Source organism: Leucopleurus acutus (assembly GCF_964270905.1).
Source record: "Leucopleurus acutus genome assembly, chromosome: 3".
Taxonomy (NCBI): domain Eukaryota; kingdom Metazoa; phylum Chordata; class Mammalia; order Artiodactyla; family Delphinidae; genus Leucopleurus; species Leucopleurus acutus.
In genome coordinates this window covers 40,238,013-40,255,248 of record NC_139145.1, presented here as the reverse complement: position 1 = coordinate 40,255,248, position 17,236 = coordinate 40,238,013, and the positions used below count along the sequence as shown (strand labels likewise).

At 37.2% G+C, this 17,236-nt stretch overlaps 1 protein-coding gene across 4 annotated transcripts in view; it reads right to left on the bottom strand.

Annotated features, from left to right (window-relative positions):
* Positions 1-396: 396 nt before the first annotated feature.
* PWWP2A (PWWP domain containing 2A) overlaps positions 397-17,236 on the bottom strand; it is a gene marked incomplete at its 3' end in the record, with an annotated part of 33,222 nt that continues 16,382 nt past the window's right edge. For 2 of the 4 annotated variants that reach the window (XM_082836584.1, XM_082836586.1), the window contains exon 2: positions 14,138-15,818. In XM_082836584.1, coding sequence (XP_082692710.1) covers positions 14,138-15,818 — 1,681 coding nt within the window. Of the gene's footprint in view, positions 2,534-5,016; positions 5,137-14,137; positions 15,819-17,236 lie in introns of those variants that run through there. The other 2 variants (XM_082836585.1, XM_082836587.1) reach the window with 2 other exon arrangements.

The window sequence follows — 17,236 nt, the reverse complement described above, 5'->3', positions numbered from 1 at the left end:
AAAATTAGGACAAGCCCAGCAGTAGATGTTTGTTTAATTACATCCAACTCTGAATGATGGGTTATTCGTTTCCATCAGAAAAGAAAACAGTAATGTTGGTGCACAGGTTCCTAGTTAAACTATTCTCCTTTCCTCTATCCTCTATCCTCATAAAGACATCCCATTGAATCTCCCAGTGATTAAAAACTACAGGTTGTTCTCCTAAGGAAGCAGTGCTAGTTAAAACAGCTCCCTCAAGGACAAGTGGTTGAATTTTAACAATTTAAAAAATAACCTTTAAAACCTAACTAACTCCTAAAAAGTAAATGAATAGTTTTTAAATAACTAAATTTAAAAAAAAATCAAGACTTTATTGGATAAATGTTGCACAACATTCTTTAACATTTAGGTCTCAGCATAGTTTAGGTGAGAAACAATTTTTGTCATTCAGGTGTACAAAATGAAATAGGCTTGTGAAGATTTGAAATACAGACAAAGGAAGCATGAAGCAAAGCTTAAATATTAAGCAACTAAAGCAGTGAAAGTGAAATAGCAACATGGTATGTCTAGATTTTAAATACCACCAAGTTTCATTTTTAAAAAAAATGAAAATCTGGTTTATAACAAACAAACACCACTGAGAATTGTCTTAAAAAATATTTAGATACTTAAAACCTGATCTCTCCCAGTTCTTTTGCCTTTATATTACTTCTTGGTCATTTCCATCACTCTGCAATTAGAATTTTTGATTACACAAAATCTGCTATGACCTGGGAGTTATCTGATTCTTGAAGTGAGCCTGAAAGGTACGGCTGGGTTACATATCTGAAAGAACAAGAGGGACCCGAGCCTAAGCTCTGGGGCCAGAGAGCAGGGCGCCACTGAAGTGTGCATCATCTTTAGAACGCCCTGCTGCTACAGTTCCTGAGCTTTTTCAGACTTGATCAAATGTGTAATGACTTCATGATCAATGATTTTCCGTAAAGACAATTTCAGAATGCAGTCTAGACTTTTAGTTACTTACAATGTAATTAGGATTTGCATTAACTGGCTAGAAGCAAGACTGCCTACCTTTTCTTGAGTTGTAAAACAAATCCTAGTCAGGTATAGTAAATATTCTAAAACTCACCCAGAACTTTTTGTTACTCTTGAGTGTGGGGTTAATAAGTAATTCCAAACCTATACTGTAAGATTATGCAAAGCTTGAACACTTGAGCCAAATGCTCAAGTTATGTTGCTTCAAATGCATTTTCTATTTTTCTCCTTTTTTTGTATTAAGTAATCAATATGGATTATCTTTCTGGTTTAAAAAATAAATCAGTATTGCCACTAAAAAACTTCAGGTTTATTATTAAAAGTATGGCACCATCAAATATAAAATGCCTTAAAAATGTAGTACTAACACGTCCATCTGGTTTTCTCATTAATGTTTTCTCCATTCATTAAAAAAGAAAAATTAACGTTTTTCATAGACAAGAAGAACATTACCGTCTCCATTAATAAGAATTCATACTTTATGCATGAAAAGTTCACCATCTTTATGCGTCTGTTCCTGCTGCTTGTTCCCCAGGGTCAAGTCCCATCTGACACCTGTGAGGATTTCTTGCACTTAGAAAGAGAGGCTCTCTGTGGAGAGAGGTCAACATCAAAATTCAGATATTATCACCTTTTCTGAACTAGTTCAGAAATCAGTAAGGATAGGGAGAATAGTACAAGCCTTTCCAGCTCAGCAGAATTAAGAACTGGCTCTTAGAGTACATTTTCACTCCAAGATCAACACTAGCCTGATCCACTTTGAGTCAGAATTTGAAAGGTAAGAATGTAGTTATGAAAGTGTGCACAAAATATTAAATACTGGTGGCAAATAAATACATCTTAATATGTTCTAACAAGCAAATGTATATTTAAGATAATATAGCCCTGCTTTACTAACGATCCAAGTTTTCTTAGTGGGTTGGGGACACTTTGCCATCCTTTTAGTAGGATGTGTTTGTTAGATAATCTTTTATGTTTCCACTGGCATCCTGAAGGAAACACTGGCCTCGGCATTTTTGACTATTGCTGTTTCATTAGAAGAGCCATTTTAGAAATACCTTTGTTCATATCTGAGCTGATTAAACCTTGGAGAAAGCACAAAGTTTTCATATGAAAAATAATTCAGCATTTCTGTCATCATCTCATGCCTTTCAGGCGTGTCCAAACTGTACTGAGAAGAACTTCATGTTCAAAAGAAGGTACTGTCAGTGATTCTTCACACATAAAATTCAAGAGAGTTCCTTGCGTATTTCACATCACTTTTCTCCTCATCTCATGCATAATTTATTGCAATAGTTTTTTTATAAAATATTCCCCTAATACCTTTTCTTCGGTTTAATATAGCACAATTTGCAAGTGCCCCTTTATAGACTGTTGGTTTTAACCACTGCCTGCATATTTACTTCTTAGTGCAGCTTTAAAAATCTGAGTCTCCAATTTCATTCAGTCCTGATGCTCTGGTGTTCTCTGTCATTGTGGTTCAGGTCCATGAAACCAGCAGCCTGCTAATGTCTTTGTGCTGAAATACAGTAAAGAAAAGGAAGAAAATGTAGTTAAGCACAAGTAATTATATAAGAAAAATGATGTCCTTGTTTAAATTAAGCCCTATATAGACTGTGGGATCACACCTGATTTTTTACTTTAAATCAGTTAAACCTGACCCGTGTAGGTTTTTTGAGAAAACAACTTACTGCCACTGTAAACCAGCAGAAGCATTCATGTTCTTTCTGAAGTATATCTGGCCAAATTCCAACACAAATAAAATGGTTTTCACCTTCACGTAATCAATCTGCACTTGAGTGTATTTTTTTAAATACTTTATGAATATTTGCCTAATAAAGGGAATTTTAGCTTTGTTCTTTATGCTGCCATTTCACAAGTAAGTAACAATACAAAAGTTTGCAAGTCAGCTTCGCCGCTGTGGACTATGAAACGCCAGCAGCCTTCCTCTAGCACAGTCTTAAGAAGCAAATTTATATACAAAACCAGACTACGGAAAAATCAGCTGCAAGTGACACTGTCTACGTGTGTGCAAGAGCACAACAGAGGGGGGTGGAGGGTGCCTCCCCAGAGGTAGACACACACAGCACATCAGAAGGCATCAAGAGCACCATTTTGCTACTGGAAGAGAACTTAGGTACACTGGTTCCATTGACCAGTGTCCCTTGTTACAACAGCAAACCAAGTTATCAGCCGAGGCACTCTGCACCATAACTTCAACAAAAAGCCGGGCTCTGAGCAGAACATTTATAAAGGGCAAGGCTTATCGAAGTTACTGCTAAGTAGCATGACCAGAATGCCCAACATTACCGACCTCCCTTTGATATCAAGAAGTAGTAGAATCCCACTGAAACGCTCTACAATCCCTGGTTATGCCTCTCAAACCTGGGAGCCTAAGTACCAATAAGAGTTTGAATTCTATAAGAGGTGATCCGTGGAAAGAATAATGATTACTTTTGGTCAAATGTATTTTTAAACCAAAGATATGGTATCTTCAGTGGAATAATAACAGACAAAACAAAAATGCAAAAAGGAAAAAAGAAAACCCACCCCCATCCTTCCCAACATTTGACTATGAAACACTTCAAAGTAGATGTATTTCTCATTCTTTGATACAACTCTTGATCTTATGTTAACTTTCCAGTGCTGCCATAGTTCATTCACTTATTGGATCAAGGCCTATAAAATAAATTTCACAGGGCATTCTATCACATTTCTTCTCAAGCAATGAAAAAATTGCTTCTAGCACACATCAAAACAACAGCAGTCCCTGCTTATTACTAAAGCAACAGAATCATTAACATGGTTTTAAAATTTGACACTGAGCTAAGAAAAGTTTTTATTTTCTAAAAGTAAGATATTATATGATCATTAATACTAATAAATTTAGACTCATATGGAAATTTGCAAGTAAACATCCCCATTTTATAAACTGAAAGAGAAGAAAAGGTAAACAGCCAGTTCCATGTACAACTCCATTTCCTTCTGCTTATGACTTTCAATATTTGGCTTCAACCTTAGTGAGGCCTATTCCAGTTGGCAGAAAAGCCAAAGATCGAAGCAGATCTTACTACTACTCCTGTTGGAGGTGCAGAAAATTGAAAATGCTGTTCCCTCAAGGGGTCACCAGGTAGCTACAACTCCTATAGAGCTAAGAGTCCAAAATACCCCAGCCTTAATCTCTAATCCAAAATGTGCCATTCTGACCCAGTTTGCAAATTATAGCTCATACACAATGATACAGTCCAATTACAGCTCTTCACTAGCTTCAAACACCAGAGTTAAATAGCCTTATTTCAAGAAAGCAAAGAAAAGATCCTAAGTTCAAAAAGCAGCACAACAAAAATCCCTAAACCCTTCCTGCCATGTAAGAGCCCCAAATAAGGATTCTGAGCATCATCTGAGGAGGTTTTAACAAATGTCCTTAATTACAACTGCACCTCAGCATTATCTTTTGCCACCCTCTGAGTTTTGACATGCCTTATGTAAATGACAATGGTTTTGAGGTTGATTTAATTAAGAATATATATATGTTCATATACCGATATACATATATATTCTTTATATTAATGACTATCTGAGAAGTTAAAGTGATGAGTATAAAAGTGACGAAGAAAGACTGAGAGAGTGAAAAGATAAAGAAATCCACTAGTTGACTTTCCATGGAGACTCAGTTGCTACTTGACATAATTCTGCAATCTGACACCCAACTTCTACCACCCTACGAGAAATTCCTCTGGATTTACGGAAGCTCTCAGGAGGCCGGCTCTACCTTTTTTTTTTTTTTTTTTTTTTTAAACACAACAGGTAATATTGACTGAAAGCTATTTTCACTCAATGAAAACTATCACCAACATGAGGTACACCCAGCTACCAAGGTCAGTGAAAACAAAGGAAAAAGAACTAGTGCATTCTTTTACGTCTAGCCTAATCTACTTTGGGAATGGTAAGTGATGACATGAAGCCCTCTTCACTTTGTGGCAGGGCTTAACACAGACAGACCTGCCCGTTTCACTGTTAACGTCAATGCTCCCAGTCTGAATCCACAGTGGTCTGTCAGACACTGTAAGGGAGCAGCAGCACTCGTCACTGTCTGATGTAATAGCTGCCATTTGTTGAGACCTATGGTAGAAAAAACCAAGTTAACAAAAATAGAGCATTTGAGTTCTTTTTCACCCATTTTACCAAAAAAAAAAATTTAAAAATAAGACCAAAATTCAGGTGAATTTTTATAATGAATTTATTCTAGATAACTTGCTGGCTTCACACAACGTGAAGCTCTGGTACTAAAAAGACGAGGTGTGTACACACCAGTCTTGTCCAGGAGAGGGCACTCTCCAGCCCAAGTCAGTTGAGCTGCAAAATGCCTTAAGGCTCATGAAGATGTTGCCCTCCAATGCTAACTCACAATTTAATGCTCCTGACAAAAAATTTTTACTGGCCTAACACTAGCCTAGTGATGGAGTAGTCCTGACCTTCTCAGTATTCAATAAGGGCCAAAGTTGTCATCCCTATCTATATCATATCATTAATGAGCTCAGAGACACCATTTTGAAGAATCACCAAAACTGCCTGAATCCCTCCCCTTTCTCCTTAATGCCAATGGCACCTGTGCATACTATTCAGCACCTGAACTTAGTGAGGTAACACCTACTTGAAATAAGTTTGACAAAGTAAGCTTTCTCTCAGGCTTTCAGAACAGAGACTTCAAATACTAAGCAAATGAAGGATTACTATTTTAAGCCTTATTTTTTATTAACCTATTTGCTTGTTTCCTTACTTTCCCTACTTTAAGTACAGTATAAATAAGAAAAAACTTATCTATCATGTCAGTGTAGGCAACTGTGGGATCACTGATTTAGATAATGTCCAGTCCCTGTAATATTTTTTTAATGCTGAATCAGAAGCAGTAGCTAATCAAAACCTTAAAAAAAAAGGCTTTTCTGACACTGAAAAGGAGAAACTTTATACACCTGATCTATAAAGAAACATGATTACTTCTGAATTTTAACTCAGAGGAGAACAATTTTCTTAAATGTGGTTTAATAATGAGGTTATTTACCCTTTTGTTCATGGGAAAACTTAAATATACTATTAGCTACAATCCAACAGCTGTCACACAAGAAAACCAGAAATATGAACGCACAAAGAATTCATCTTTTGAACCTCCCCCTCCATGGGTAAAACTTAGGTTTCAACAATCATTCTAAAGAATCTCCTTTTCACTTCTAGGCAAGAGGAGAGTCAAATCAAAGAATGATCTTATTCCTGTGCATTTACCCCTCCAGTGCCCAGAAATGCTGTGTAAAATAGTAACATGCGAGACCCCAGTCCACAGAGCCTGGCCCATGAGTCTTTTGTGCTAATGTTTAAGATAAGTATCCCCTCAATGCTTTTTAGGGTCTCAAGGTTTTTCTTTAGAAACTGACCACACTTGCAGGATCCATGAGGAAGTGCCAGGAAGCCCCAGCAGTGAGGCAGTAAATGGAAGGAGACCCTCATGAAAGGCAGTGATTTCACTGGAAATTACTTGTTTTGTCCTTTAAGAGAAAGCTTACATTCAACAATGGCAACTACTCCTGGGAGGCAGCAGAGATATAAAGGGGCAAATCAGAACACGGTAAGAACCTTCAGTCTCCTTTGTAGAGTGCATGAAAGAAGGAAGTAGAGGTCACACTCTTAGAGCAAAGCCCAGAATTAAAAACTAAAGAATTAACATTACTATCTTCCTGAACACTCAATATAAATTTTCTCTTAATACAATGTAGCGTGATGCAACATGAACAACCAGGAAAAGAATAGATAGTGCCTCATTTTACGATAGACATTCTGGTTTTCCACCCTCATGCTATTTTTCTAACCAGTTATTTCGTTAGGGTTTTAGACAAACTGCACATAGTTCTTCCCAGCATACCAGGACAAACACCAAGATGTGCCACTCCCAGCCGGATTCCCTGCTAAAAACTAAACGGTGAGGGGAAATCATAGGTTTGTAATCAACAGCATCTCAAACAGGAGCCATGGGTAGAAATGACTACCCTCTGGAAAATATGGCCACGACACACACAGATCAAGGCCTTGGAATGTGAGGTATTTCCCTCCTAGAAATGGGAAACAATCTAATCATACCAGTGGCAATAAAAGGGGATGTTCAAATTAATGTCCACTTTTTCACCATTTGGCAAGATATTAAAATAATAAAACACCAGGGTTCCAGGAAAACACAGTATCTGTACAAAAAAGCTTATTTACACTACTTAAAAGCTGACAAGTACAGCTCTGCGGTTCTAATACCTTTGGAAATTCCTCCTAAGAGGGACCTCTACTCCACTGAGCCCCACCAGCTCAGATACTTCTCATGCCTTTGAAAGGATCTGGGGTGTGCTGGGCTTCTCAGATGGTTACTGATCATTAGTACGTAAGTGTCTGAATCATAATTCCTTTTCCTCATTCAAGAGTTGAAATGTCAGTGGACTTCTCCCCTCACCATATTCCCCATGACCTCCAACCCAGCTGCCCTCCACAAATGCCTGTCGGGACTAGTCAGACCATGCCTACTTCTAGATATCTGTGGATGATCAGCATACTATGATTATTGGAATTTTCAGATAAGTATAACGTCGCTGTAACATTTTTTAAATTTATACTGCGTGTATGTTGAAGAAAGATACTATCAAAAGCTACCAGAATGAAATTTCTATGCCACATACAGAGAGCGCTAGTTGTGGTAATGATAGCAAGTATATACGTAAGTCTTGCGCCAGGCACTGTATTGTTTTAAACATTTAAATTCTCACAATTACCTTTTGAAGAGGTACTACTTCTCTCCCCCATCTCACAGATCATGACACTGAGGTAACCTGCCTAGGATCACACAGCTTGTAAGTGGCAGATCCAAGTCAGGCTTTGCCTAGGAAATCTGGCTCAAGAGCCTGTACTTTCAACCATGTGCCTGAAAAGTGAACAAAAAATGATCCTTTGCTCAATAAAAAGACTGATACCGAGGACTATTAGTGCAAAAATGTTAACGGACACTCCAACTCACCTGCATCACTGGCAAGTTACATTCTCATAAGTATTTCTATCATTTACACTGAACAGGATGATCCTCTCACAGTTCTATTAAAAAAAAAAAAAAGTCTCCCCAGGCAAGCCCAAAAAACCCCTATTATACTTTACCTGGGGGGAAAAATGTATTCCTTCCAGGACTTTTCAGTAGCTTTTAAGAGAATCTTTGTGCTGCAGAAAACTGAGTGAGGGATACTGAGGGTTACAAAATTATCTTAAATATTTAAAAAACAAGCTCTTGCTAAAACTTGATATGTGTTAAAATTACAAGTTTTTTAGTTTACATGAAAAGGAAAAAGTGTGATTATAACACAGCCTTAACACTTTGGCTATAGGGGATCTGGTATTCCTTCTAGATAACCACACTGGATAGAAAAAATTATAAGGAGGTTTCTGGCACTAAGACTTCTAAGGCAACAAAAGGTTAACTGTCACATTCTTATGATACAAGGAAAATTCCATATTTAAATAATGGCTGTGTTTTCAACTTATTTTTAATGAGATCTTACAAATATCAGGAATTTAAAGAAGAAATATTTCATGCACTTTTAAACCAACTTTTAAGACAAGTTAATTTTAGAACTGGCCAGTTTTCAACATCAAAGTTTTATGAAATTGTTTTACAAACCAAAGTGTCTAACGGAAGAAGGCCCACAGCTTAGACCATATACTACAGCCATGTAATTTATTCAGTTGAAAATGAGAATCTGACTCAGAAATTCACTATTATGATAAATCCTGGTAACTTTTGAGTCTATTTTCTTCATTTCCTTTACATATCCCCACAACCAATCTTTAATTAATGCTAACATAGGAATCTATAAGAAAAAATTCAAGTTTGGCAATTAGTTTTTTCAGAGATTAGATACATTAAAATTTGATTCTATCCAAGATGGATTTTAAGGCATGATATAAAAATTCAGTATTTCCTACCAAAGTGTAGTATACAAGATGATCTTAGAATTTTAACAGAATTATCTACATGTCAAGGCATATTTGTTTTCCATTGGTAGTACTGACATAAAGTGGAAAAACGGTACACATATGAAAATATGGTAAAGAGTGTGATGGTATGTAAATAATTAAAGTTTTGGAAACTAATTTAATTAACTCCATTACTAAAATCATTTAAATGGTTTCCATATTCACAAAATTGTTTTTGTCATTAGGAGGTGATGGTTTTAACTTAAAATCTACTGTTAAAGAGTATTTAATAGGTAAATGCAGTCATACTAACAGACCTAAAAATTTTACCAAGAGGTAGGGATAGTTGTTAAAAATGGGGGGCACCAGGCTTCCCTGGTGGCGCAGTGGTTGAGAGTCCGCCTGCCGATGCAGGGGACATGGGATCGTGCCCCGGTCCGGGAAGATCCCACATGCCGCGGAGCAGCTAGGCCCGTGAGCCATGGCCACTGAGCCTGCGTGTCCAGAGCCTGTGCTCCACAAAGGGAGAAGCCACAACAGTGAGAGGCCCGCATACCGCAAAAAAAAAAAAAAAAAAAAAATGGGGGGCACCATTAGCCCTGTGCAGGACTGCAGGTTGATTAGGAAGGAATGCGGGAAGCCAGGCTGCCAGAACAATACCATCCAAACTTAAAAGATTTCTATCAAAAAACAAATTACAGATGGATGGTAGTGATGACTACAGAACAACATGGATGTACTTAGTGCCACAGAACTGTACTTACAGTAAAAATGGTAAACTGTATGTTAGGTATATTTAATAATTTTTTAAATACCAAAAAAAAAAAAAAACAGCAAATTACAATTCTCTATTAATATGAAGGGAAAAAATGATTTCCACCTAAAGTCCCAAAGAAAGTAAACCGGAAAAAAACCCTGTTTGAGTCTATAAAGGTTAAATCTCTTGAGTGAAGAATAAACAAATGAGTTGAGCTGCTTCTCCTCTGATCTCAGTATCAACTATCCATGGTAAAAACACCAAGATATCCTGGAAAACTAAAAATATATAGATCACCTATATGACTTAAACTACTGAAACTTTCATTTTTTTTACTTCTATTCATTCTTTGTTGAATGGAGTACAGTAAATGTACACAAACTGTAAATACAGAATATTAAGAGCCTAGTAACTAAGTCAGAACCAGGTAAAGGTAATTAAGGCAGCTTAGCTGTTTTATTTCTCCTGGCTATTGGCAAGGCACCAGCCTCCTGTTCTATTTCTGAATTCCCTCTATCAGGCATTTTAATTGTTTTAATAGCAACCATATTAATACAATTCCAAAGCAAACACTAAATTTGTCCCAACTTAGAAACAGGGTCTTCAGAATTCTCTCTGGCAAATTCCCTGTTGGAGGCCATCACCGGATACAGATCAAAACACTGTCCTGAATTTAAACATTATCAACTTCTCTAGACATCTGCCAATCTCTTCTCTGCTACGAGTACTACCAAATGTGAACCAGTGCAGCATAAGCTATAGAAAAAATTCACAACTTAAAAGGAAAAATCTAATTTTAGATCCAAATTATAGGTTTCTTAAGGTATTTCCAATTCTCAATTCAGTTATTTTATATTAAAGAATATGTATGTATATAAAAGAATTTAAATGTGTATCTTCAACATAACCAATAGTAAGTACAACCTGCTCAAATGGGGGTGCAACTCTATTTTTTAAATTAGAAATTCAGACCCGCTAATGAAGATATTCATTTAGCTGATTTTAGCAAGTTCCATATCCTTTGCCCACAGTCCACCTTCATATCTATATTCCTGTCTGTTGTCTTTGCTACTTAGCACCAATCTAAAATTACTATTTATAGATTTTCCCCATGAAAACCAAGTAGGGACACACCATCTAGTCCTGTAAATAGGCTTCAGACTAGTGAATTCTACTTTCTTGGTCTCACTGATATCTCAGGTCTCTGGTTCCACATCTATAAAGAGTCCCTTCCAAACTTACAGAAGAGACCTTTTCTGGTCTATAAATTCTAGAAAACTGAAAGACAAAAACACTCTGATGCTTTACATTTCCAAAGATTTCTAGAAATAAAGACATCTTTAGCTTTCACAGCTCTTACTTCCCTTAGTTTCTCCCCCTTGCTAATCCTATTCTAATCACTTTTCTTAGACAACTAGAGATCTGGCCTAAGCCTAGTTTTCTCTCTGCAAGGGGGAAAACAAATACCCATTTGGTTGTCTCCATATAAAGAGTTCAGTGTCTCCTTTTTTGTTGTTGTTAAAGAGAAATGTAAGAGAAAAATGGCTACAATTACCCAATTCAACTCTATCTCCATCTACAGTGGATACTGGACAAACATATCTTAGCTGCTTAAGAAATTTGTTTGAAAACACTGTTTAGTATGCAGCTATTGGTTTAGTGTTTAGAACACACACTACATCTTTAAGATTACAGAAATTCTTTCAAACTTGTTTCCCTATAGAAACTTCAGATGAAATATGCCAGACTGCTGGTTTAAAACAGAGGGATTATTTGGCATAATAATAAGAGATCATGCACATTTGTGATTATGCTTCAACCTTTTCTTCAAAGGTATGGACTAGGGGGCTTCCCTGGTGGTGCAGTGGTTGAGAGTCCGCCTGCCGATGCAGGGGACATGGGTTCGTGCCCTGGTCCGGGAGGATCCCACATGCCGCGGAGCGGCTGGGCCCGTGAGCCATGGCCACTGAGCCTGTGCGTCCGGAGCCTGTGCTCCGCAACGGGAGAGGCCACAGCAGTAAGAAGCCCCCACGTACCGCCAAAAAAAAAAAAAAAAAAAAAAAAAAAAAAAAGGTATGGACTATATCAAATTGTTACTTTTATACTCAACAATCATGATTTTATCTTTTTCTTTCTTCTTTTTCTCCATGGCTTCTGAAACAAATCAAATTTAGTTTATCCCACAAGAGCACATTTGCCCAAGCACTTAACTACATCAGAAGTATCCACTGTCAAAACCATTTCTGTTAGGATAAAACTCACCTGGATCATTACCCAAAGCCTTAGAATTACATAACTTAGGTGACTCTTTGCTTTGCCTGGTTTAAATCTTCCTGAACCTTAGATTTCAAACTTTCGAAAATATCTGCATGAACAAATTCACTAATCTGAAACAAGTTCTCTGAAAATCCTTTAAGATACTTCCTTAAAACCCCTCAATCACACTATGAACTTCTTTTAACCTGTTATAATCAAAGAATTTTTAAAATACTATATTTCTGTTTGCAGGAAAGAATATGTTCTATTCAAGTGAAACATTTTTTTTTAAATTGTGTGTTTATTATAATCAAAAAGCATTGACTGAGTTCCCCAGAAGAAATTCCACTTGCTTTTGCAGAAATTGGTACATTACCTTAAGGAAGCTGACCGAAGACTACTGATTTTCAATCTCCATTAATCTTTTCATAATTAATTCCATAGTAACTAAGATATTTCAAACTGCATTACTTAGAAATCCATAAAAAGTTGCTCTCTTTAAAAGTTCCAAGTTTCCAAAAGTGTCAAACTGACATTGTATCACATTTAAAAGCTAAGTTGGAGCCTAAAATATGAAAGCAACTTAAAAAATCTTGGGACAAACTTGCCTCCACAGGCAATCAGATTTTTCACTAACAATACAAAGCTAAAAATGGAAAATAAGAAATCAAATCTTAGGGACAGATGGACCATGTAGAAAAATAGTGAGCTAAGTTACAAGCCCCAAAAACAATGATACCTGAGGCAGAAGATAAAGCAGAAAAGAGATTGATTTTAATTACACAAATGTAAAAAAAGAAAAAAAAGAAAAAGAAGCATGTGATGAAATATTAAAGCTAAAAATGAAATAATTAAAATCCATACACTTATGAGAAATTGGCTGCAGGAGGGTCTCAAGTCTAGAAGTATATCAGACCTCTATACTACAAAACCTCATTTTAAGAATATATTGATTAGTCACTTATTTGAATTTTATCATGCTCAGATTATATATTCCCTGATAGGGCAAATAGGAAAATAAGTGATTTTTTCATCTCCTCTATACACTATTACAAAGAATAATTTTCTACCATCTTGAAATTTTTCAAAGCTTTTTGAGAAACACACACAAATAATTTGGATTTAGTCGATTTTATTTACAGCTTGTTTTTTTTTACATTTCAGAGCATTACACAATTACATTTTCTCATTTTCTGACCTGCAAACAGATACCTTAAATGGAAATATTTTTTAAAAATTATCAAACTAGGTACATCCAAAATGCAACAATTACATATATGACAATTAATTCACAAAGTGTAATTTACCAGGACGTATCCTAAGAATTTAGGAAGAGCCAGTCAGGAGAAATCTGACCAAATTTAGCAATCACCTATTTACATATCCAAAGACAAACCTATCTAACGTCCCAAACCAGAAGTCTGAAAGTTTTTGTTAAGTCCCCACTGGACAAGAGAGAGAGCGATGATTCAGACCTAGCCAGCCTTGACAGTCTTAATCCCAAATACTGGGCTATTTCCCCAGCGTGCAATTCAACAGCAAGCATCTCAGTTTGTCAAACATCTTACGTATCAAACTCCCATGCCATTATGCACATAGAAAGGCTAAGTGTTCATTAATTAAAAAACAAGTAGTCATTAAATATCCTCACTATTCCCCCTAGCTCACCCGCCCTTACTATGATCCCAGATATGCAACCTGTGTCACATAGTGACAGGCTTTATTTGATACATGTATGTATCTATGCGTACACACACACATATTTACATGTGTGTATATACGTATACACATACACACAGTACTAGGTACAAATGGCAATTAACAGTCCCTGCAAAAATTCATTTTCAGTTGAGGCTATGGCTCCTATGCCTTGGGGTGGTTTTAGACTTCAAAACTGAAAAATACTAAAATCTCACTTCCTTAAGACATAATTTGATTGCTTGTTCAGTTTAAGCTTCTCAGTCTAAAAATGGCTGTAAGGTTAAGTATAAAAAAGCAGCCAACTGAGTGCAAGTTCTCTCCCCAATTTGGCCAAGCTATCTCGTAGAAGTTACCCCTAACTAGACTAGAAAATCTGTGGCACCTTCCAAAGGTTCTTGCCTACCTTACTGTCCATGTTCACGTTTCAAACTGTGTCAACAGAGCCCGCACTTCAGGGGTCAGCTGTTGGGCAGCCTTAGCTGCCTCTGTGATAGCCTTGCGATACAGGCCCTTTCTCTTCTTATTAAAGCGTGACTGGAAGTTTTCTAAAAAGGGGGAGAGTTGCGAAAGAGCCAGGAAAGATGTTGTTGGAGACCCGAACCATGAAATACGGGCCTCCTGTCGGACTAAAAGGCCGTTATCTTTCCGGCTCACAGTTATAGTAAGAATACGGGCTGGCCACCAGGGGAAGCCATATATCTTGGCCCAAACAATGTCCCCTACACATATGGTCCTGCCGTCTGGTGTGACGCACTTAGAGACGTTTTTGGAAAAGACTTTCATTTTCAAGGAATTACTGAGCTTTTTCTCTTCCTTTGAAGAGGAGGAAGTAGAGGATGTGGAAGGTGCATGCATACAGCCTGGAGGAAAATCAAAGCTTTCAGAAGAACTACACTCAGAGTTGGAGGATTTCAAATCATCTGTGCTATCAATGCTACACACTGAAGCACTGGAAGAGTCAGACTTCTTTTGATTTAGGGTCATGTAAACAGAGACATTGCTTTTGCTGCCCTTTTTGCCCAGTGTCTGTGGTTCATCCTGCTCACCAGGCACAAGCACTTCAGTTGTGTCCTGAACCTCACTGCTGGCCTCTTCAGGGCCTTTGGAGGGACTCTGATTTTCTGAAGGGGCCTCACCTGCTGAGCGGGTAGAGGTGCAGCGGGACTGGGGCTTTGGTGCCATCTTGCCGCTCCGCATTTTCTCCAGTCCTGTCTTCAGAGAAGAGTCATTTTCTTCATTCCTGTACCTCTGTGGTTTTAAACGAACCCGGGGTGGAAGGGAACCTGAGCTAGGATTCTGGTATCGACGTGTGAAATGGACTTTTGAATGTGCATTTTTGGACGTAGAGGTTTCATTTTGCTTCTTCTGTGCCTTTTCTTTGGCAATTTTCAGCACTTCCCGAGCTTTTGCATGATCCATGTTCTTATTCTGGAGCACTTTTTTAGTACTTAACTGAGCTTTTGATGTATTTGCCTGAGCAGAAACTTTGACTACTCTGCCTCTGCTGTGAGCAATAGTTGAAACCTTAACCACAGCATTTCTTTTCTGGCTTTCATTTTGGTTTTTCCCATCCACCTTATGGTCAGTTTTCAGTTTTTTGTTCACAGTAGTTACACTTTCATTTCTCCGTTTTTTATCTTCATATTTAGAAGAGTCACTTGCACTACTACCTTTTCTAATTTCTTTTTTTTCAGCAACGACACTGTTTTTACACTTGTCACACAAGACTTGTCTGGGTCGTAGTTTAATAGCATTCATTATTGAAGTAGGTTCTTCCCTGTACATTTTTCGTTTGGGTCGCTTAATTTTCCGAGGAGGTGGCTGAGGTATTGATTGGTTATATGTGTCCCTGATAAACAAAGGGGGAGGATAAGGTGCTCCTTCATGGAAGAGAGGTGGTGGTTTGCAAGTCCACAGGCTTTCGGCCAAGCTCAGCTCAGGAGGCGGGACAGGAGAAGGGTCTTCGGGAACAGCACCATTCACGTCACGCTTGACATCTGTCCCTTGGAATGTATTATTTTGGAGCTGCATGGCTTCAGGTTTATCCTTATATTCCCTTTTGGGAAATACTGTCACAGGGATCCCATGGGGCCCAAACCTTTGAAAGAAATGAAAGGAGAAAAGAAGCCATTAAGTTAGTGTCTGTAATTCAGTTTCTTGAAACACCACCTAATGTTTATTTATACGACCTTTCCTGAAAACTATTTCACTTTAAAAAACAAAACCAAAAACCTAAAGACAACCTCCCCGAGTCCCAAAGCCCTCCATTTTTGGGGGGCTTACATTTTAGGTCTACACTCAAAAAGAAATACTCAATAGTTGCTCTAAGCAATGCCATAATAGCTGATGTTATTTAAAATAGATCTTTCCAGTCTTGAATCAGTAAGGATGTTCTATCAGATAGCTTAATAGTTAATATCATTTGATATAATGTTCGCTCAACTACAGACAACATGTCTAGTAAATGCAACTATAAATTTGTAACATACGTCTCTTCCTCTGGTTATAATGGCTTTCAAAAGCTTCACAAAACAAATACAGCCCTAACTACCCCAAAATACTGAATCAGTAAAATTCCAACTCAACTTTATTGTTTAAACACTATAAAGATTCAAAGGCATTTGCTCCTCTACTGTTCTACCCTAACTCTTAAGGCCTTCATCCAACCCAGCCACCCCCCCAAGAAAAAAAACACAAAAATACTAGAAATTCAGATACTCAAATAACCTCAAAAGCAGACAGTTATAAGGCTATAGCTTTCTAGCTTTTTAAAATCACATCATACATTAAGAAATATTTTCACATTGCAATCCAATAAAATGTTTATGCATGTATATATACATGCATGCACATAAATACACACACTTAAGCAAAAGTTTCATTAAATACTTGACCTTATATTATGTGATACATAATTATATTTTTTTTCTACTCTGGTCTATTTTCATTTGTTTTGATGCTAGTCAGATGCATTAAATGGATTTCAAAACTCCCTTACAGGTCCAGACCCAGTTTGCAAAGCACTGGTATAGAACACAAATCTCTACAATTATCAGTTTCAAATAAAACAGGGGTCAAGTAACCTTGTTTCTCCTGTAGACTTAGAAATAACTGTGGTTTAATCTGCCTGGGCTAAACATCAAGAACCCTTAAATCTAAACTTGCTATACTCAGATTCCTGCATATAAAAATAAAATCAGACTACCAAATGATTTCATCATGTACATGCTAACATGCTAATTTTAGGCACTCACTGAGTCAAACAGTACTGAACACAATACAATTCTAACACCAATCCTCTAAAGCAGAGGTGCTTAGAACCTAAGGACTGGCTTCAAGTAGTCGGGTAGAACCCCTGACATTATTAGATGCAAATGTTTTGTAAAGTTCTCTTTTTCTGGAGAATGAGTCTTGGTTCTCAGAGTCTCTAAAATGTCTTTACGTCCCCAAAAAGGTACAGAATTCTTTATTGGAAAGAAATCTTGAGATTAAGTTCTTAGGGCTGCAGATACACCT